We start from the raw sequence: 23,163 nt of genomic DNA, 5'->3' as shown, positions 1-23,163 counted from the left end.
AATTAATTTGTTTCATTTTATTGTATTGGTGTAGCCAGAAAAATACCTAAAAAAGATACCAAAATTCACATGTTATTACCGTGAAAATTGGTTATATTTTGGCACGGATAACACGCAACTCAACATTATATAACTTTTTTTTCTCATAATTTTAAATGTAAAAACAAAGATTTATCTTAAGCTATTATAAGTGTGTTTTTTTCGTGATATTGTAAACCATCATGTTTTTAAAAGATTATCATTCTGCCTACCTGCAGCACGTGAGAGGTTTCTCGGTTGATCCGCGATAAATCCACTTAAGCACTATATTCCATTTATAACACTGCAAACTTGACTTAATAAACGCAAAAGGCATTTATTATGTGTTATAGCTTGACTGCTGCTGCATAATGGGATGTTTCTCTACACAACTGTAAAAGTGCACTTTTTAGCAAAATGAAAGCAAACATTCAGAGAGTTCTGCGTTTTGTCAATTTTAGCTAAATTGTAATAATATTAATAATAATATTAATAAATAAATTAAAATATTATTTATAGTGTAGCCTACTGTGGGACTGTGCAGTAAACTAGGCTATTTATTTTTATTAAAACATTTTTATTAGGCTACATCTTCCCGAATTACTAATAAATGACTGGCAGTTGCGTCTCTGCTAAAATTAATTTAACAGCAAGTTTCTTATGTGTTTTTTCCTTTTAGAGCTTAAGAGAGTTGTGTTTAAATAATTAGTTAACCAAAGCTAGTAATGAATTAAGCTGCTCCTATCATGTCACACACTTTTCTCCCTTGTGAGTTGAGTGCGCCTCCATCGCCGTGTGCGCGTTTTAAAGGCTATTTACGGGCGCACCTGACCTGACGCGGGGACCGGATCTCTGGACTATGGGACTAGCTTTAATCTCACCATTTTCATAATTCAATTGCTATGTCATATATTTAAAAATATTTAAATTTGTGTTCTTAAGGTTGGAACGACGGGGGTGTTAATAATTAATGACAGAAAGAATTTTCAGTTTGAGTGAACAATCCTTTATAAAAACTGGGGGGGCACAAACTCTTTCTGAGGGGGCAATGCCCCCCTTTGCCCCCCCGTAGCGCCGGGCCTGTGTGACAAAACCCACATCTCTCATTGGCCAGATGTTGTTGAACATATTTCCTAAACTGCTTAATGATTGGTCAGAACTCACGTGCAGGAAAATGCCAGTGAACTCCCGCAAGTAAACAAAACTGGCAGACACAAAATTACGCTTTTTACTCTGGAGGGACGACTGCGCCGACTGATTGTATGCCTGCTTCAGACAAGCTATACATTTCGAGAATGAAGCGCGGCTGGAAAACAGTGTTTAATGCATCGCTCGTCTCTTCAGGAGGAGGCGTGAGTTAATTTAGCTCAGTGGATCTCAAACTTTTTTCACCAAGTACCCCCTCAGAAAAAAATTGTCTCTCCAAGTACCACCATAATGAGTAGAATTAAATTACAGTAGCGTAGTAGGCCCAGTAAAGAAGCTACAGCACTGCACAGTTCACAAAACAGGCAGATTAATTCCAGTTATTAAGAATATTTATTATTATCAGCCACTTTAAACATTATAAATAGTTTGAACAATAACACTGTACTGTGCTTATATATATATATAAAAAACAAACAAACAAAAGAAGACGTTTCAATTGAAATGTGCTTTTAAAAGTTAATCATAAATGGTAGACTACTGTTTTTAGCAAGTAAAAAAAGCTCCTGTACTTAAATGTAAAGTATTGATATATAGTAGCCTATTCATCAAAACCTGAAGATGTTGCTTGGACCTCGTAAATATAGGCTATATGTCATCACATTAATATATAAATATTTTTTAGCTAATGTACATATGACATATTTGATTCCTCCGCGTACCACTAAAAGGAAGCTCAAGTAGCACTAGTGGTACAGGTACCACAGTTTGAGAACCACTGATTTAGCTAAACTGCGACATGCTCATCTTGCTGAAATATTACCAACGATCCATCAACTAATGTTTACATTTACATTTAGTCATTTAGCAGATGCTTTTATCCAAAGCGACTTACAAATGAGGACAAGGAAGCAATTTACACAACCAAGAGCAACAATGAATAAGTGCTATAAGCAAGTTTCAGGTCTGTAAAGTCTAAGAAGGGAAGTATTAGTAGTATTAGTATTTTTATTTTTATTTTATTTTTTTGTACAGTTAGTGTGATATTCAGAGAGGCAATTACAGATTAGGAAGTGTAGTGGAGACTAAATAGTTGAGTTTTTAGTCGTTTCTTGAAAGTAGCGAGTGACTCTGCTGTTCTGATGCAGTTAGGGAGTTCATTCCATATGTCATGTCATATGTCATGTCAAACCTATGTCATTCCATATGTTTTCCCCTCTCTCTCTCTCTCTGTTGGTAAAGCGCTGTCAACAAATATTTTTCCTCCATATCCCATAATGCACAGCGCATCGGCCTACGGCAGCTGAATTAGCCCAAAAGGCGCAGTACTTTTTGTGGTTGGACCTGTTTTAGTTCGGATCATATTCTCACCACAAACGACCCGCTCCAGGGTTCGTTTGAAAGCGTACTAAGGCCACCTCTTCAAGCAGGTCTCGGTACGCTTATTTGGTCCGCTTTTGGTGCGCACTCGAGTGCGATTGCTGCATTCTCACCTGCCCAAACCAACCGCACCAAGAGGGGAAACCAACTCTAGTGTGAAAGCACCCTAAAAGCTGCCAGTGTCTGATTAATGTTTATGTTTGTTTATTATGTTTTTAAAAATGTGACCCGAGTGCTTTTTTTGGCAAATTTACATAGTTGACATCAAAATTATTAGCCCTCCTGAATTATTCACCCCCTATATATTTTTGTCCTCAAGTTCTGTTTAATGGAGAGCTGATTTTGTTCAGCACATTTCTATTCATAACAGTTTTAATAACTCATTTCTAATTGCTAATTTATTTGCTCTTTGTCATGATTACAGCACATAATATTAGACTAGATATTCTTCAAGACACTAGTATTCAGCTTAAAGTGACATTTAAAGGCTTCACTAGGGTAATTAGGGTAAAGTTAGGGTAATTAGGCAAGTCATTGTATAACAGTGGTTTGTTCTGAAGACAATCCAACACTAATATTGCTTAAAGGGGGCCAATAATATTGACCTTAAAATGGCTTTAAATTTATTAAAAACTGCTTTTATTCTAGCCGAAATAAAACAAATAAGACTTTCTCCAGAAGAACAAATATTAGAGGAAATACTGTAAAACATTTCTGAATCTGTTCAACAACATTTGGGAAATATTTAAAAAAAAAAAGAAAAAAAAATCACAGGAGGGCGAATAATTCTGACTTTAACTGTATGTAAAGGTATTTATATATACATAACAGATTTACAAAACAGATGTTAGCAGCTTCAAACAAAGACAGTAAGTGTGAACATTTTCTGTGTCTCTCACCCGTGCTGGTGATTGTGTCTGCAGGATGCTCGCTCTTACCCATTCGTCAACACCCAGCTGGACAGTGTGGGGCGTCTGCAGGAACTCCTGCAAGGGCGTCTGGGCTCGGTGGGTCGGGCTGTGGGTGAACTGGTGGGTCTGATGGTCCTCAAACTGGCCCATGATCACATCCTCCCGTTGGACGTGTCTTGCTACAGCAGCAGCGCTCAGCAGCTCAGCTCCACTCTCAGCCAGCACGCTGCACAGCTACAGGTAAACACAACAGCTATATGCTGCTATCAGTGCTAGAATAACTTTAAATATATGAATACAATACTTTTAAAATGGTACCAGTGCCAAAGCGATACTTTTAAAATGGTACTGGTGCAAAAGCGATACTTTTAAAATGGTACTGGTGCAAAATCAATACTTTTAAAATGGTACTGGTGCAAAATCAATACTTTTAAAATGGTACCAGTGCCAAATCGATACTTTTAAAATGGTACTGGTGCCAAATCGATACTTTTAAAATGGTACTGGTGCAAAATCGATACTTTTAAAATGGTACTGGTGCAAAATCGATACTTTTAAAATGGTACTGGTGCAAAATCAATACTTTTAAAATGGTACCAGTTCCAAATTGATACTTTTAAAATGGTACTGGTGCAAAATCGATACTTTTAAAATGGTACCAGTGCCAAATCGATACTTTTAAAATGGTACTGGTGCAAAATCGATACCTTTAAAATGGTACCAGTGCCAAAGCGATACTTTTAAAATGGTACTGGTGCAAAATCGATACTTTTAAAATGGTACCAGTTCCAAATTGATACTTTTAAAATGGTACCAGTGCCAAATCAATACTTTTAAATGGTACTGGTGCAAAATTGATACTTTTAAAATGGTACTGGTGCAAAATCGATACTTTTAAAATGGTAGTGGTGCGAAATCAATACTTTTAAAATGGTACCAGTTCCAAATTGATACTTTTAAAATGGTACCAGTGCCAAATCGATACTTTTAAAATGGCACCAGTGCCAAATCGATACTTTTAAAATGGTACTGGTGCAAAATTGATACTTTTAAAATGGTACCAGTGCCAAATCGATACTTTTAAAATGGTACTGGTGCAAAATCGATACTTTTAAAATGGTACTGTTGCGAAATCAATACTTTTAAAATGGTACTGGTGCCAAATCAATACTTTTAAAATGGTACTGGTGCAAAATCGATACTTTTAAAATAGTACTGGTGCAAAATTGATACTTTTAAAATGGTACTGGTGCAAAATCGATACTTTTAAAATGGTAGTGGTGCGAAATCAATACTTTTAAAATGGTACCAGTTCCAAATTGATACTTTTAAAATGGTACCAGTGCCAAATCGATACTTTTAAAATGGCACCAGTGCCAAATCGATACTTTTAAAATGGTACTGGTGCAAAATTGATACTTTTAAAATGGTACCAGTGCCAAATCGATACTTTTAAAATGGTACTGGTGCAAAATCGATACTTTTAAAATGGTACTGTTGCGAAATCAATACTTTTAAAATGGTACTGGTGCCAAATCAATACTTTTAAAATGGTACTGGTGCAAAATCGATACTTTTAAAATAGTACTGGTGCGAAATCGATACTTTTAAAATGGTACTGGTGCTAAATCAAGCTAGTAGGGTAGGATGCTCAAAGATTAAGGTAGTTGGATTGGTTGGCACAACAGAGGGCAGTGGGGCACATGGTATCTTATTTTTATAAATGTTTTTTAAAAATTACTGATTTTATGGAATCGTATTTATATTAGGAGGTATTTTAGGATTAGATTTTAATGTGTATGTTTGTTACATGTTGACTTGTTGGTGTACAGCAGAACCTTTTTTATAAAACAAATTTCTCTTACGGGAGACAATAAAATTTACCTTGACCTTGAAAGTCGATACTGTTAAAACGGTACCAAATTGATACTTTTAAAATAGTACTGGTGCAAAAATGATACTTTTTATATGGTACCAGTGCAAAAACGGTACCAAATCGATACTTTTAAAATATCACTGGTACAAAATTGATGCATTTAAAATGGTACCAAGGGCAAAGCGTTGGAAAATTGATAAACTTAAAATGGTACCTGTGCCAAAATTAGATTAGATTAGATGATTAGATTCAACTTTATTGTCATTACACATGTACAAGTACAATGCAACAAAATGCAGTTTAGGTCTAACCAGAAGTGCAATAGCAGCAAGTGCAGGATACAGGTATAAGTTATAAAGTGCAGTTATAGAAAACTATAGTGATATTTACAGATGGATGTACTGTAAACATTATATACAGGTTGTATTAACTATGAACAGATTTATAATATATGTACAGATTGCTATTATTAATCAGAAGTGTGCAGATATATAAACATAATTACAAATGTCCATGTGTAGTGGGTATATATAGTTCAAATAAGTAAATCAGTGTAATGGAGTGCAATGAATATGTGCAAATTTTAAATGTGCAAATGTTAAACAGTGCAATGATTGTGAGAAGTATAGAGGAGAGTGGGGGGTGTATTGGAGGGTAAAAGAGTCAATGAGGGGCAGAGTTCAAGAGGGAGACAGCTCTGGGAAAAAAGCTGTTCCTCAGTCTGCTGGTTTTTGTCCGGGGGAGCCTGAAGCGCCTGCTGGAAGGCAGGAGTGAAAACAGTATGTGAGCGGGGTGAGAGGTGTCCTTCAGAATACTGCGTGCTCGGCGCAGACAGTGTTTCTTCTGGATGTCTTCAATGGCTGGCAGTGTGGTCCCTGTGATGCGAAATCAATACTATTTTGAAAATACCATGCCAAGTTGAAACATTTAAATTGGTATCTGTGTCAAAACAATTCCTAAATGAATACTTTCAGAACAGTACGGTGCCAAACCGATACCTTTAAAATGGTACCTGTGTCAAAACACTGTCTGAATTGATACTTTTTAAATGGTTCTGGTGCCAAATTGATACTTTTAAAATGGTACCAGTGTCAAAATGGTGCCAAATCGATACTTTTATAGCAGTACCAGTGTCAAATCGATACTTTTAAAAATGAACCTGTGCTAAAGCGATTAAAATGGAGCAAGTGCCAAAACTTTAGGATTTCAATACTTTAAAATCGAGACCTGTTTGCTTTTAAACAGGTGCTGGTGCCAAATTGGTGCCTGAATACAAACTTTTAAAAATACTGATGCCAAATCTCTTAAATAGATGCATGTCATACTTTTAAAATGGTACCAGTGCCAAAACAATGTGTGTGTGTGTTTTTGTGTTCAGTCTCGAGGGTTGTCTCCGCAGTGGGTTTTCAGCGCACGCGGCGATTACAGCAGAGCGGCCAAAAACCTGCTGGAGGCCATCAAAAACAGCGACACGCAGGACGAAAAACTGGCCCGACTCTACAACACACGCATCATTAGGGTGAAAACACACACACATACACACATACACACACAGAATAATTCAATTATCAATAGATTATTGCTTTGTTGTCGTTCCAAATATTTTATGTTTCAAATAATGCATCATTTATAGTGAAAAGGCTCCAATATAGACTGAACCTTGAAACCAGTTATCGCCCCATACCTACATGGGACTAGTAAGAATGGCAGAATGACCACAGCTCTTTTATTATTGATGTGTTTCCCAGGTTGAGTACTACTTTCTGTCTCAGTACGTGTCGGTGGTGGAGACGCCGTTCCGGCACGTGTTTCTGGGGCGTGGAGATCACACCATGAGCTCTCTGGCCGATCACCTGAACCAGCTGCGCTTGGAGCCGCATCGCTTCGATGAAGCCCGTTTCCGAAAACAGCTAGCGCTCTTCACATGGACACTGCAGGGCGCTGCTAATGCGCTCAGCGGAGACGTCTGGAACATCGACAACCCGCTGTAGAGACAAACAAACCGGCAACTATTTATACACTCACACACACTCAACATTACCTGTGTTTCCATCCAAAGATGCTAAATAGATTTGTGCGCACACTTAAAATATTGCATAAAACTTGGCAAATTGCTAATATTGCCATTAAAGCAGCATTTGAGGCAAAGAGTTCTTGCTAAACTTGCACTAATATAGCTAGAGGAGTGGAGTCTGCTGCACTGTCGGGATTCTCCACTGTGGTGTTTGTTCTCCTTTAATAAATGAGCTGCGCTTCAGAAGATGAAGACCAAACGGACAGATGCTTAAAGGGCCATGAAACCCCCTCGTTTCAGCAGGGTGTTTTCACACCTCTACTTTGGAAAAAGTCAGAAAAGTGGGCGTGTCCAGCTCTGTTTAGGGGGGAGTGTCAGAGGAACTAAAGTGGGATGGTGTGGGAGTGTCTATTTGGGCACGCGCGAGTTTCAGTCAAAATACTCACACAGTAGAAAGTGATGGTGTTTAACCTACGTGGACATCTGTAGTGGAATTATTTGCCAAATTATTAAATGTTGGACTTTAACTGCAGTTTGGCTCTTTCATTCAGGGAATTCATTCATGTTCCTCGCGACAAACGAGATATTTGATTCGAGGCGCTGCTCTAAGCGTGTATTTTTCATGCAATGTTTGATACCGCACGGCGAATGAGAGAAAAAAAAACTCTGCATTTCCCGGAAACTTAGATGCACACGGCAGGTAGCGTCAGAAAGCCGCGTGTGTTATTCCGTTCTCAAAATGCGGTGCTATGTTTGCACTCAGTGCAATAGTTAACTTAATTCGATACGAACAAACTGAATAAACAAAGAGCACTGGCCACTCACTTACCAAATCTGTAGAGACAGAACAATCACCAGCAACTAGAGCCGCGTCTTTATGAAGAGGAGACTAACGTTACAAGTGAATCCGGATCTCAGCGTTTGCAGATGAGAACAGCTCTCAGGTAAACAATAATCCTCCTTAGACACGTAAGTTATTGTTGTCGAGCGTCGCGTACACTGTTAATCCACACGTGACTCCAGCTGAGCTCTCACAGAGAGAAAATGAAAACAAAACTTCACTGCAGCAAACTATAAAAGCAACACTTCACGCTTGTTTTGCCAACACAACGTGGCGTCTCTGTCGTCTAAACACTGTGACAGTAATGAATATTAATGAAGTTGCACAATAGAGCGCGCTGATTGGTTTGAACCAAGCCTTACTCATGCATTAATGCATCACACTGTAAGACGTAATAAGACACACTCTGGCACAGACGTCCAGTCTGCACGCTGGAATACACGCTATTATCTCATGACCGTGACGCAGCTTCAAAAATTCATTTCAAACCGGAAGTATGAATTTGCTTGAAATAACGCAAAAACAACCAATTTACACTTTTTAGTGAAATATAGGTGTCCTGATAGTGTTTTTAGCAGTGTGGGACACATATACCACTGTCAACAGCTCAACACATGTGTTCTGGTGTTTCATGACCCTTTAAGACTGTTCTGGAGGGAAAACAGCACTTCTGTCCGAACTTCTGCACAAAACATCATTTCCTTTGCTTTACATTGTGCTCGAGACGCTGCTTCATCCATTAATGACATCCCATTATGCTCATTTCATCATCACATGATCTGTTACAACTTTTTTGATGCGCCTGCTGGTGTTTCCATCATTTTCGATTTTATTCTTTTTTATTGGATAAAATGTTGGCGACACGGTGGCTCAGTGGGTAGCACGATCGCCTCACAGCAAGAAGGTCGTTGGTTCGAGTCCCGGCTGGGTCAGTTGGCATTTCTGTGTGGAGTATATAGGGCTATAGGGGAATTGATCAACTAAATTGGCTGTAGTGTATGTGTGTATGGGTGTTTCCCAGTACTGGGTTAAAGCTGGAAGGGCATCCGCTGTGTAAAACATATGCTGGAATAGTTGGTGGTTCATTCCGCTGTGGCAACCCCTGATAAACAAGGGACTAAGCTGAATAAAAATTAATGAATAAATAAAATGTTTATGGTGGCACTCACAGCAAGAAGGTTACTGGTTCGAGTCCCGGCTTGGTCAGTTGGTGTTACTGTGTGGAGTTTGCATGTTCTCCTCGTGTTGGTGTGGGTTTACTCTGGGTGCTCCGGTTTCCCCCACAGTCCAAACACATGCGCTATAGGGGAACTGATCAATTAAATTGGCTGCAGTGTGTGTGTGTGAATGAATGAGTGTGTATGGTTGTTTCCCAGTACTGGGTTGCTGGAAGGGCATCCGCGGCGTAAAACATATGCTGGAATAGTTGGTGGTTCATTCCGCTGTGGTGACCCTTAATAAATAAGGGACTAAGCTGAAGGAAAATGAATGACTGGTCAAATGTTTATCCTACTTAGTTGTCTGCGTGTGTTTATGCATTTTCAAAATTTTGGTATCACCATTAAATAGTTTTTATGCAATATTTCAAAATGTGCATACAATTATGTGGATGGAAACGCAACTAATGACTGGAATTTCACTGCACAACGTCTGGTTCATTTGTTCTGCTCGATACCACTGGTTTACTATGTTCTTTCTCGTCTTTTGTTCATGAACTTGTCAGTGACCTCAAGCTACGTCTATATTAATTCAAAGACTTTTGATATTCAAAAAGAAAGCCCACTCGTATTACCACCCATAAGACAAAACATGCATATTACATATATGACATACAAGCTCATATCTGGATTTCACATATGTAAAACATGTCATATATGCAACATGTATTTTGAAATATTGCAAAAATGTCCTCTTACATATATATATATATATATATATATATATATATATATATATATATATATATATATATATATATATATATATTTCAAATATATTCAAAAGTATTAGAAATAATTTTATAAATGTGCTTGGCTTGAATAAACGCAGCTTTTAATTGTTTTAAAGCCATGTTAAGGTCAATATTATTCACCCCCTTCAGCAATATAGTGTTGGATTGTCTCCAGAACAAACCACTGTTATACACTGACTTACCTAATTACCCTAACTTTACCCTAATTACCCTAGTGACGCCTTTACATGTCACTTTAAGCTGAACACTAGTGTCTAGAAGAATATCTAGTCTAATATTAATTACTGTCATCATGACAAAGAGAAAATAAATCAGTGATTAGAGTTATTAACACTATTATGATTAGAAATGTGTTGAGAAATATACTCTCCATTAAACAGAACCTGGGGAAGAAATATAAAATAATTACAGTTTAACAGGAGGGTAGACTGTATGACTATATCTATGTTTGAACATATATGCACACAGGGCTTTACATTTACTTTTTTGATCACCAGCCACATTGGCTAGTAGTTTTCCAACGTTACTAGCCACTCTGCATTTTCACTAGCCACAACTTTGTTGTTGGGAAAATATTTTTATATGCATAAATATGACTTTACATGCTAAAATGACTTGATTTAGTGTTAGTATTTTGTGTTATGTCCACATGCCTTCTCATTCATTTCACATTTTGTGTGTCGTGTATGAGCAAATGGGTTTCATAGTGTTATACTGCAATTAGTTTTTATTTCACGTGACTTTTCAGAACTCAAAATTAAGGATTTAGCAAATTTATTTAATTTAAAATTAAAAATTATTTCTTAGCCACAAATATTAAAAGTGTCAACACAATATAAATGTAGCTGTATACTTTTTATTTAACAAAACATTTAATTTAATAAACCAAAGAAAAACAACTGACTTAAATAAATTAATTATTGTCATGTATCAAAAATATGCACAGTAATCTGTCCTTGCTGAAGGTCTCTCAGATCAGTTAACTACACATAAATAGAGAGTTAATCTCATATTAAAGCAAATGTTGTTGTAAAAATTGATAACTAAGCCATAAAAAACTAAAATAACCGTAAGCAAAAGAAAGCAGCTGAAAAACATACTGTGATAATGGAAGGATGATCAGACGGTTAAGGCCAATTAATAATCTGTTCAAAGCGAAAGCAACCGGTGCTGCCTACAAACAGACATATTTGGAGCTCTTGAATGCATCAAGACTGTGTCTGTGTGTGCATTAGCATTCCTTTTTTGCTTGACTATTTGAAAGAGATCCGATCACAGTTGTGTTCCAGGCACGCGTGCTTCAAGGAAGGAAACAGGAGCGCGCATCACATCAGCTGTTAACGCAAGTGATTATCCTCTTATTCGGTATTCATCTGCTTTCTTCTTCTCGCGCGAATGCAATTTTAGTTAGTCGTGCTGTTTCTCCATTCTAAGATCACATTTGCACGCATATTGGGTCATTCTTCTAGTCGAACTCTGCTTTTAAGAAAACCAAAATTAAAAAATTATTTTCAACCAGACAAAGTGGCTAGTGGAGATGTCTGTCTAACCCGCCAAAGCTGAAATCGACCCGCATTTGGCGGGTTGGCGGGTGTTAATGTAAAGCCCTGAATGCACATATTTAAATTCCAATGATGATTGAAAAAATGTATTAGCAGACAGCTTTGCATGATTTTAAAATATGTTCCATATATGACACCCAAGGGCGTAGCACCAAATTCTGGGCCCTGTACCCTCTCAATGTCAGTGGGCCCCCTACACATTTTTTTTATTATTATTTGAATATAAACATGCACAAATAGTGTTTTAATCTATAATCAAATCAGATTATAATAATGACTGGTTCTTTCATTCAACACCAAATTGATGCATTTGGCCTACTTGTGCTCAAATACCTTTAAACCGTAGGCTACATCGGGTTTGTGTACTGACATTTTGATCCATGATACTGATGCAAGTTTTGATTTAAAAACATTTATTTTTGAACAGGAGAACACGAGACAACTGTACCCTCAGAAACGTTAGCTGGCCTGGCCCATAATTTACTTACAGCAACAAGCAGCCTGGTTGACAAACTAAGCTAAAGATTTAAGATTAGCATACATACATTACAGGGCTCGAAATTAACTTTTTTACTTGGCAGCACTGGTGCTCCCAACTTCAAAAAGTTAGGAGCATCCCAAAAAATTTAGGAGCACCCATTTTCTTTTTAGTTATGCGCCGATCTTGATTCTTAATGGCCGATTTTGATTAGCACACGTACATCTCGGAGATGTCTATTTGACGTCTGCATTCACATCTGCAAGACATCTACAAGACGTTTCCTATCAGATGTGAAATAGACTTCTATTAGACATCTTTAAGATGTTTGTGATTCAGAATGTGTGTAAAACTGACATCATACAGACGTCTGCCAGACGTTTGCATACAGCAGGTGCTTTCCAGATCAAGAGATCATTAACAGACATCTTGCAGACGTATACAGACACAAAATATCTAATACAACGGCATTTCAACCTTTATACCATTAAAAGGGATAAATCAAGTATATCATTTCTTAAATTAGTATTACTTAATTGTTTAGATTTTTAAAAGGCACATTAACTTCTTTCACATTTACACATGGATCGATAATTGCAATAATTTGACCATAAACAGCTGAAAAAAATTATTGGAAATAAAAATTAATTCTCTGTCACAAGGCGCTTTAGGAGCGCTGAAATATTACGGTTTCCCTAGTAATGACTGTACACCAGGGTTTTTCAAAGTCTAAGACAGTGGGCCTCCCTTTTGACACAACTTATCCATTGCCGCCCCCCTCCTCCCAAATACCCACGCACACACACACACACACACACACACACACAAAAATTCTGGAGGTTTTCCTGCTACCTCATCATGCTTGGTTTCAAGGTGTCGCCGAAGTTTAGCGGGTCTCGTGCTGTCATTAGCCAAAATATCTTGACAAACCACACATAAAGGTCGTGGTTCATCAGCTGGTACTGTCCACGTAAATCCTAAACTCAAATATTGATCATCATATCGTCGTCTTTTGGGTTTAAGCCCTAAACTTGAAGGCTTTGAATCGGGGGGTCTCAGAAACCGATCCATTGTATTAGCAGGCATATACCTGTATTGGCGGGCTTCCCAAACAGAAGCGAATTCACAGCTATGGCCTTCTGGGTAAAAAATGTTTTCTTATTTTTGACGTTTTTTTTTTTTTTAGCTTTGTTTAATTAAAACGTTTAAAAAATATTTTAAAATACAAATAATAATTAAACTTAATAATTATATTTTTATTATATAATATTTTTCCCCGCGCCTCCCCTGACATGCTCTGGCGCGCCCCAGGGGAGGCGCGCCTCACACTTTGAAAACCCCTGCTGTACACAAATCAGCATTATATGCGACCAAAATGGTCGCAATTTCGAGCCCTGCATTAGCAGCAGCTGTCTGGAGTTGACTATGTTAACTTTAATTAGATGTAGTTTCATAACAAGCAAACTCAGTTCACCTTTTGAAAAGAAAGCAGTCATCAGCTGCTTCCCCTCATTCTGCCTCCTTTCTTTTTCCTTCCTGTCTTTCTTTTTTTGAAAGCCCGATTTGGGCTTTTTGCGCAGCATGATCAGGCTCTACTGACTGCGTTACTTGTTTGCCGCCGGCTGCCGTCTATGGGTGGACTAAACCATTTCCGGGTGGGGGGGGGTGTTATCAATATATTTTGAAATGAATAATGACATTGACATCAATTGGAGTGGCCAACTAATTCGAAGTAGGCTACAAAAAAAAAAAAAAAAAAAAAAAAATTGGTGGGATTTTAAAGGGCCCTCTCCCTAGACGGGCCCTGGGTAGTCAGGTCCACTTTTCCCCCCACTACCACGCCCATGATATATGTGAAATCCAAATATAAACTTGTATGTCATATATGTAATTTGCATATATTTACATATATTAGACTTCTATGTATCAATGTGTTGTTACAGCACTACTGCAGAATACCGCCTTTACATGCATCTTTTATTATTAATACCTCTGTTTTGACTTTTCATGATACAAAATGAAAACTATGTTCATAAATGCACCTCTGTGAACATGATCTTCAATACACAGGATAAAACGTGTCTCAGTGTGGATGAAACATGCTGCGTAATATTTCCAACATGTCTGGATTAGTGTAGACGCAGCATTGTCAAGCGCTGATGATCTCCTTGTAAATTAATTGTCAATTAACAGTTATAATCGAGAAGCGATTTGTATTTATTACGTGTTAATGAGACTCTTTTGAATGCGAGCAGTAATTATCGAGAGCAGTGACTCTCATAATTATGACAGTCATACTGTCGTCCAATCAAAAAGCAGCATCTGCTATCAATCAGCTCTCTGTGGTGTCACGTGACTCGTCAGACTGCGGTGACATCATAGAGCGGTGTTACATGTAGTGTCATCCACCTGTCTGATGAAAATAAAGTCATGCTACAAATAACCCGTATTCGTAGTTGAATTTGATTGAGGTGTGCTTATTTACCTGTTTTACATGGAAAGAGATGCAAAGGATGTTTTGAGATCTAGAGTTTTCACCTAGTGCACAGGTGTCAAACTCAGTTCCAAAAGGGCCGCAGCTCTGCACAGTTTAGTTCCAACCCTAATTAAACACACCTGATCAAACTAATTGAGTCCTTCAGGCTTGTTTGAAACCTACAGGTAAGTGTGTTGGAGCAGGGTTGGAGCTAAACTGTGCAGGGCTTCGGCCCTCCAGGAATTGAGTTTGACACCCCTGACCTAGGGCATGTCTGTGGCGGACTGACAAAGTTCAGTGCATCACTATTGTAGTGGCTATTTTCTTTAAAGAGGCTCTCTCAATGGTCAAGAAGACAAAGGGCCCTATCATACACCCGGCGCAGTGTGGCGCAAGGCATGGCGCAGTAGTCTTTTGGTAGTTTCAGCTTGGCGCAAGAGTGGTTTTGAGGCGTTGCGCTACGCTGTTTAAATAGCAAATGCATTAGCGCTCATATGTGCGCTCATAGGTGATCTGCTCTAAAAAGGAAGCGTTCTGAGGCGGACCACTGGCGCGTCACTATTGAGAAACTATAATAGATTTTTCATTAGACCAAAACTAACCCAGTCTAAACTCCAGCGCAGAGTTGCGCCTCACTTACACACTGCTTAATACACACAAGAGAGCAATAGGCAAATATCTTTACACATGAAAAAATCTAAATATTAAGGATATATATAGAATATAATAAGAATAGATATAGAATATAAATATAAAGGATTAAAATATTATAAAACATATTATTTTCCAGCCTACATAAATATGAAAAATCACTGCTTTTATGTCTTCTTCATCTCTGAGGCTTTTTCAGTTCATTCATAACAATCTGCTTTTGTATATTGTTATTATTATTAGCAGTATTATTTATTATATCCATATTTATATTTGTTTTATTAAAAACAAGCTTAGATTTGTCCACCTGTCAGGTTTTAGAGCATATGGGGCACAGCATGTGTTTTAGGATATAACTCAGGTTTTTGAGCACACTTCATTATTATTGTTCATTTATTCGTTTGCTGGAAATTAGAACTGAATTTAGAAATAGTTTTAAACGAATCTTTGCGCTTAACAAACAAAAGTATTTATTTATAGACTAAGTGATGTCTTTGCGTAAAGGTTTCCCTATGCAAGAGCGAATGTGAAAGTAGATCCATTATCTCTCATTCTCACGCAGTAGATGCTCTGTTTAACTGTTTTCTGTGAACTGTTTGCTTGTGAAATGCTCAGTTTTTCCACTTAGACTTGCTTTACGTCCTGTAAATAGTGAATGCGCTCTTGGCGTGACGCAGCTGGCTCTTAAAGGGAATGGGAGATGAGACTCTAACTGGTTTATTCTCAAAACACACCTATAACTCATTAAGAAAATAAACTCAACCCTTTTAGACCATGCGCCGCAGCGCAAAGCGGATTTTCATGTCCTTAAATCAGCAAAAATGCATCCTGACACGCCCTGAAAGCGTTTGCGCCCTGCGTTTTGCGCTCTGCGCATGGACCGTCAAAATAGAGCCCGAAGTCTTCCCCCAAATGTCTATTTTAGGCTGCTTTCACACCTGTGAATCGATTAATTTGTTCCGAAACAGGGATTAAAAATGTTACATTGTTGCTCTTTGCTCTTGGAGCGGTTCACTTTCACACGGCAAAGTTTCTAAACGGACCAAAAGAGCTAAAACAAGTCACGTGCGAGTAAACTCTCCTCACATTGGTCAGAGTTTCATGGTTTATTTTGCAGCGTCCCGCTCAGCTGTCAGGGAGGTGGTGGTTTGGTGGTGTTTGACAGGGTGCGCGCGCGACGTGTCTGAAGAGTGAGGAGGGATGCGGTGGGGAGGGATGAGAAGGGTGCGTGACATATTTGAGGACCGGGAGAAGACACGCGATTTCCAGGAGATTATCACTCGTTTACAGACATCCGCGAGTCTCTTTGCTTTCTTACTACAATCGATCCACTGAGTTCATTTCTATCCAGCTGAGACCACCTCATTCAGGCGATCTCGGAGCGATTGTTTTGGCGCAGATCCGAGCGCGAGTGCTGGATTCACATATGCCAAACAAACCATGCTAACTGGCAAACGAGACGGGTTCCCAAACTGAGATCTAAGTGTGAGCACCCTTATTCTTTGTAAAGAAGGTCACAAAGTCCAACAACAACGTAATTCATTCCTTCATTTTCTCTTCGGCTTAGTCCCTTTATTAAACCGGGATCGCCACAGTGGAATGAACTGCCAACTTATCCAGCAAGTTTTTACGCAGCGGATGCCCTTCCAGCCACAACCCATCTCTGGGAAACATCCACACACACATTCACACACACTCATACACTACGGACAATTTAGCCTACCCAATTCCCCTATAGCGCATGTGTTTGTACTGTGAGGGAAACCGGAGCATTGGAGGAAACCCACGCCAACACAGGGAGAACATGCAAACTCCACACAGAAACGCCAACTGAGCCGAGGTTCGAACCAGCGACCTTCTTGCTGTGAGGCGACAGCACTACCTACTGCACCACTGAGCTGAAAAAACTCAAGATAATTTGTAAAATAACATGGACTGAATCATCTGCTAATTTTCATTTTAGAGGAAAATTAATCCTTTCATCCAAAAATGTGTCAATTATTTCTAAACATGCAGCGTTTTACCCAAATAACAAGAATTATTTACTATGAAAATGTGTTTTATTAAACAAAACAACTCATTACCCAGCTGTTGGAGTATAATCATCAGGCCTGACGTCTGCTGGACTATATACTGTAGGAGGTGTTGGATATTCACCAAGCGGCAACCTCCTGCTCTCCCTCAGGAAGCCAATACTGCAGTAACTAAAACTGCAATTCATCCGAAATTCCGCTAGTCCTGCCGCTCCTGGCTCCAAAACAGAGCAAATTTCAATTGAGCCCACTGTTAGAATGGCCAACTTTACAGCAGAAAAAAGGTGTTTACAGCCTGCTACAAAGAATGATTTTGGGTAATACAGGTAATATTACCCGTCATGACAACTGTGAGGGGGTGAATTTTTTATAACTCATCCGTTTCCTTTATATTAAGTTTGCATAATTAAGGGCGTGGCCACTTGAGTGACAGCTAGATCTCGTTGGTCGCCGTCACGTCACCTCAGCTGAATCCTGCAGATTAGCCACTGAACTCGGCATATTTATCGTATTTCTGTGTTGTTTTATGTGGCTTTACACAGTCGACTGCCTTTTGGACTTGTTTCCTACAATTATTAGATGGCATGGCATGCTGAGTGCACTTAATTGTGCTCACAAACCATTCACGTGGCCTCCGTTTCCCATGTGAGTAAAGTTATATACTTATATACCATCTCTATACATGTATTTGTTTTATTTAAGATCATTTATCGTTTATATTTAGAGCTGTAATGCACTGCAGAATCTGTCAGATTGATTAGCTGTAGGCTCTAGATCAGTCATCTGAAGCGTTGTCATACAGTGTTATGCTGGAGTTCATCAATAGTCCTGCATTTACTTACACAGACTATATCTGAAGTGTTTGGAAGTAATTCACGTTTTCCTCCTGTTGAAAAACGTCATGAGAGCAATGTTTAGTGGCTCTGTGTATTACAGCAGTGTTTTTTAAAGTCTAAACACTTTATTGATATAGTGTACAGCCAAGCACAAGTGTTCAGAACACAAGCGAGTCGCAGGTGATAAAGTATTAAGCGTTCTCCCAGAGTAAAGTGTTTCTGAACCAGGTCCAAGCAAAATGCCAGCAGTGTCTGTAGCTCCGCCCACTCTCCGCCTCTTTGCCCTTGTTTGGTATCCCGCCGTGGGTGTGATGACGCGTGACCAAAATGGCGGTTGGCCGCGCCTACTTGTGGCTTCTTTTGCGCTCTTTAGAAACCTATGGGTGACGTCACGGACACTCCGTCCATATATTTTACAGTCTATGATATTCACACAGCTTCATCTGCATTAAACTGAACTCAGATATAATAACACAGAGAATATGCAAAGAGGAAAACACATTTAGCATCATTTTACAAACACAACAACAGAGAGAAGTGATCAGGCCCGGATTGGCTTATCGGGAGGACCGGGAGAATTCCCGGTGGGCCGGTCTGTTTTTTGGCCGCGAGGGCCGGTGTCCCTAGCTCCAGAATCTGTTGCTCTCAGCAGTCACATTTTTAAAATTTTTTTATTTATTTACTTGACCACAGCCTTTTTATTCATTATTTTACCTATTTTCTCGCAGCTTTGTGAGCAATATGCAGCCTGCAGGTTAATAAGCCAGATGAGACTCAAATCTATATATAGGTTGTGGTCCAGTGGTTAGCTCATTAGGTTAAGACGTCACTGTCCCGGGTTCGATTCTCGTTAAAGTAATTTTTTTTTTTTCATATTTATTGTTAAGACATATAATACTGTTAGGGTTGTTGAACAAGTTCTAAAGCAGCTGTTTTCTCAAAAAAAGACGTGATAGTGTCATTAGAAACTGAATTGGAAATGACCTTATTTTAATATAGTCAGTGGTGAACTGAGGTGGGCCGGTCTGAGGCTTGAAACTCCAGGGCTGAAAAGAAGTCCCACTCCGGCCCTGGAAGTGATTTACAATGAGGAGATGGTATTAGAAACGATCTTTAAAATAGCAAAGGCTTTAATGTGCGTGCAGCTGAAGTGTTTCCATGTTAACGTGGTTCTGCTCCTGACGGTCAGTAATGATGAAGGTGAGTATGATTCATCTGCATGCAGTTAAATATAAATTAATGAACATTATTATCAGTTGAAATGAACTTTCTTTCGCAGGGTCGGCCATCGGGATCTTCTTCACAGCGGTCGAGTGAATGATGTCATATTCCGTGAAAGCTTCGCCCGTCATGATGTCATCTCCTGTGGAAGACAGGTCACAGCGCTTTTTTTTTATTTGAAGTTTCATGTTATTATTTCGGGCAGCAGGGTGGTGCAGTTCGTCGCACAACAGCAAGAAGGTCGCTGGTTTGAGTCCTAGCTGGGTCAGTTGGTGTTTCTGTGTGGAGTTTGCATGTTCTCCCTGTGTTGGCGTGGGTTTTCTCTGGGTGCTCCGGTTTTAGGGGAATTGATGAACTAAACTGGCTGTAGTGTATGTGAGTGTGTGCTAGAGTGTGTATGGGTGTTTCCCAGTAATGGGTTGCTGGATAAGTATGCTGGATAAGTTAGCGGTTCATTCCGCTGTGGTGACCCCTAATTAATAAAGGGACTCAGCCGAAAATGAATGAATGAATGTTATTTTCTTTTCAGTTTAGTCCCTTTATTAATCAGGGGTCACCACAGTGGAATGAACCGCCAACTTATCCAGCATTTGTTTTACGCAGCAGATGCCCTTCCAGCTGCAACCCAGTACTGGGAAAACGGGAGCACCTAAGCCAACACAGGGAGAACATGCAAACTCCACACTGAAATGCCAACTGACCTAGCCGGGCCTCGAACCAGCGACCTTCTTGCTGTAAGGCGATCGTGCCACCCACTGCGCCACCGTGACCACGCCCCTTTCATGTGATCATTATCATCTGCTGATGTCTGTGTGAATTGATGATGTGTTTGACTGACCGCTGTCGGCTGCGTCTTCATCTGCGCTTGTCTTCCTCATCACCTCCAGCACTTTCATCACTTCCTCCTTCCTCACTCCCTTCTTCCTCCTCTTCTCCCTCACTTTCACCTTCTTTGTGTTCTCCATCCTCTTCTTCTTCCTCCTCTTCCTCATTTTCATTTCCCCCCTCTTCCTCCTCCTCTTCATTCCCTACCTCCTCCTCCCCCTCTCCGTTTCCTCCTTTCTGATCGCCTTCTTCCTCGTTATTTCCTCCTTCCTCTTCCTCATCTCCTTTACCTCCTTTCTCATCAGCGTTTCCTCCTTCCTCATTTCCTGCTTCCTCTTCCTCGTTCCCTCCTTCCTCCTCTGCCGTCTTCTCTTCATTGCTGTTTCCCTCAGAGTCGCTCTAAAATAGGCAGAAACCAGTGATGGGTGAGTTACTTTAAAAGAAAAAAAGTAACAGATTGCAAATGACTACAGGAAAATTGTAATCTAATTATAATATTAATTACACTGCGCCACCGTGGCCACGCCCATATCAATCATTTTCAAGTAATTTACCCACCTGTGTGTGTGTGTGTGTGTCTGTGTGTGTGTGTGTGTGTGTGTATGTATGCATAAGCGAGCATGATCGTATGATTGTGTGATTATGTGATTGTGTGTGTGTGTGTGTGTGTATGTTAGCAAGAGTGTATTATTGTGTGTGTGTGTGTGTGTGTGTGTGTGTAAGCAAGAGTGTATTATTGTGTGTGTGTGTGAGTGAGAGTGTGTGTGTTTGTGTGTGTGTGTGAGAAAATCAAATTGTGCATGTGCTTGTGTCAGTGTGTGAGCGAGAGTGTATGATTATGTGATTGTGTGTGTGTGTGTGTGTGTGTGTGTGTGTGTGTGTCTGTGTGTGAGAGAGAGAGTGAGCGCAAGAGTGTATAATTGTGTGTGTGTGTGTGTGTGTGTGTGTGTGTGTGTGTGAAAATCAAATTGTGCATGTGCTTGTGTCAGTGTGTGAGCAAGAGTGTATGATTATGTGATTGTGTGTGCGTGTGTGTGTGTGTGTGTGTGTGTGTGTGTGAGAGAGAGAGAGAGAGTGAGCACAAGAGTGTATGATCGTGTGTATGTGATTGTGTGTGTGAGTGAGAGTGTATGATTGTGTGTGTGTGTGTGTGTGTGTGTGTGTGTGTGTGTGTGAAAAACAAATTGTGCATGTGATTGTGTCAGTGTGTGAGCTTTTTGTGTATGTGATTGTGTGTGTGCGCATGTGAGCAAGAGTATATGATTGTGTCTGTGTGGGTGTGTGTGATTGTGTATGTGTGTGTGTGTTTAAGTATGTGTGTGTAAGAGGGTGTGATTGTGTGTTTTTTTGCATGTGTGTGTGTGTTTCTTACTCCATTGTCTTCTGAGCTCTCTGATCGTGTGACTCTTCTCTGCATCTGTGTATATTTGAGAAAAGCTTTATTTAGCAACACCGTCATTTCATTAGCCAAGCGTTTCCTGAAACTGTAGTTAAATGTAATGATGTTCCACAGAAAATCAGCATTACCTTTTTTCCACAGTTTGAGATTAGGTAATAAACATATTGTCTACAGAACAAGCCACTGCCTGCCGAATTAATCCAACTTGTCTAAATAACCTGATTAAGCCTTTAAATATCACTTCAAACTGAATACTAGTGTCTTAAAAAATATCTGGTCAAATATGATGTGCCGTTATACTGAAACACTGGAACACTAAATCACTGAACTACTGTATCCTCATAACAACAAAACTTATGGCTAATGATGGATTTGGGAAACCACTAATTGCTTAATTATAATTGTAGCAGCAAAACTTGTGGCTAATGATAGATTCGGAAAACATTTTGTTCATAACAATAGAACATGCAACTAACGATAGATTCAGGAAACAGAATTGCTAAACTTTATTTGTAGACTAATGACAAAATCTGAGGCTAATTATGAACTTGAAATATAACAAATCACTGAACTATATTCGTAATGACATAATTTGCGACTCACAATTAAATCAAGAAAACAAAAATTGCTGAACCATATTCGTAACAGCAGAATTTCTGGTTACCGATGGATTCGGTAAACACTAAATCACTGAACTATATTTGTAACGACAGAATTTGTTGCTAACGATGGATTCGGTAAACACTAAATCACTGAACTATATTTGTAACGACAGAATTTACGGCTAACGATGGATTCGGTAAACACTAAATCACTGAACTATATTTGTAACGACAGAATTTGTTGCTAACGATGGATTCGGTAAACACTAAATCACTGAACTATATTTGTAACGACAGAATTTACGGCTAACAATGGATTCGGTAGACACTAAATCACTGAACTATATTTGTAACGACAGAATTTACGGCTAACGATGGATTCGGTAAACACTAAATCACTGAACTATATTTGTAACGACAGAATTTACGGCTAACGATGGATTGGGTAAACACTAAATCACTGAACTATATTTGTAACGACAGAATTTACGGCTAACGATGGATTCGGTAAACACTAAATCACTGAACTATATTTGTAACAACAGAATTTACGGCTAGCAATGGATTCGATAAACACCAAATCACTGAACTATATTTGTAACAACAATTTGGGGCCAACATAAGATTTGGGAAACACTAAATCACTAAACTATATTCGTAATGACAGAATTTGCGGCTAACGATAGATTCGGAAAATACTAAATCACTGAACTATATGTGCAACAACAGAATTTGCTGCTATTGATGGATTCAGGAAACACTTAATTGTTGAACTATATTCGTAACCATAGAACTTGCAGTTAACGATGGATTTGGGAAATGCTAAGTCACTGAGCTATATTCATAAAGACAGAGTTTGCAGCTAACAATTCAAGAAACACTAAATCACTGAACTATATTTGTAACGACAGAATTTGCTGCT

At 39.0% G+C, this 23,163-nt stretch overlaps 3 protein-coding genes across 16 annotated transcripts in view; 2 read left to right on the top strand and 1 right to left on the bottom strand.

The window, feature by feature from the left end:
• tfr2 (transferrin receptor 2) overlaps nucleotides 1-23,163 on the top strand; it is a 1,009,002-nt gene that overhangs the window by 18,091 nt on the left and 967,748 nt on the right. For 9 of the 11 annotated variants that reach the window (XR_015522803.1, XR_015522802.1, XR_015522804.1 and 6 more), the window contains 3 exons: nucleotides 3,468-3,695; nucleotides 6,710-6,850; nucleotides 7,080-9,981. Coding sequence is in view for 7 of the 11 variants with exons in the window: in XM_087305627.1 (XP_087161753.1) it covers nucleotides 3,468-3,695; nucleotides 6,710-6,850; nucleotides 7,080-7,322 (612 nt within the window). In the remaining 4 variants the exon portion in view is untranslated. 11 annotated transcript variants of the gene reach the window in all.
• Nucleotides 17,855-23,163, top strand: part of LOC101882071 (uncharacterized) — a 34,343-nt gene continuing 29,034 nt past the window's right edge. The window contains exons 1-2 of one of the 3 annotated variants that reach the window (XM_087307867.1): nucleotides 17,855-19,394; nucleotides 19,474-19,570. The gene's annotated coding sequence lies outside the window, so the exon portion shown is untranslated. The remainder of the gene's footprint in view (nucleotides 19,395-19,473; nucleotides 19,571-23,163) is intronic. The other 2 variants (XM_087307870.1, XM_087307869.1) reach the window with 2 other exon arrangements.
• Nucleotides 19,461-23,163, bottom strand: part of LOC147831393 (uncharacterized) — a 4,958-nt gene continuing 1,255 nt past the window's right edge. Inside the window, exons 2-4 of one of the 2 annotated variants that reach the window (XM_087307928.1) lie at nucleotides 21,613-21,657; nucleotides 20,254-20,639; nucleotides 19,461-19,557 (exon numbers count right to left, since the gene is read on the bottom strand). In XM_087307928.1, coding sequence (XP_087164054.1) covers nucleotides 20,271-20,639; nucleotides 21,613-21,657 — 414 coding nt within the window. In that variant the 3' untranslated portion in view covers nucleotides 19,461-19,557; nucleotides 20,254-20,270. The remainder of the gene's footprint in view (nucleotides 19,558-20,253; nucleotides 20,640-21,612; nucleotides 21,658-23,163) is intronic. The other variant, XM_087307929.1, reaches the window with a different exon arrangement.

The sequence above is a fragment of the Danio rerio genome, chromosome 23 (assembly GCF_052040795.2).
Source record: "Danio rerio strain M-AB ecotype USA chromosome 23, GRCz13ab, whole genome shotgun sequence".
Classification (NCBI taxonomy): Eukaryota; Metazoa; Chordata; class Actinopteri; order Cypriniformes; family Danionidae; genus Danio; species Danio rerio.
Note: the sequence above shows the minus strand (reverse complement) of the source record. Positions and strands in the feature narration are given on the sequence as shown.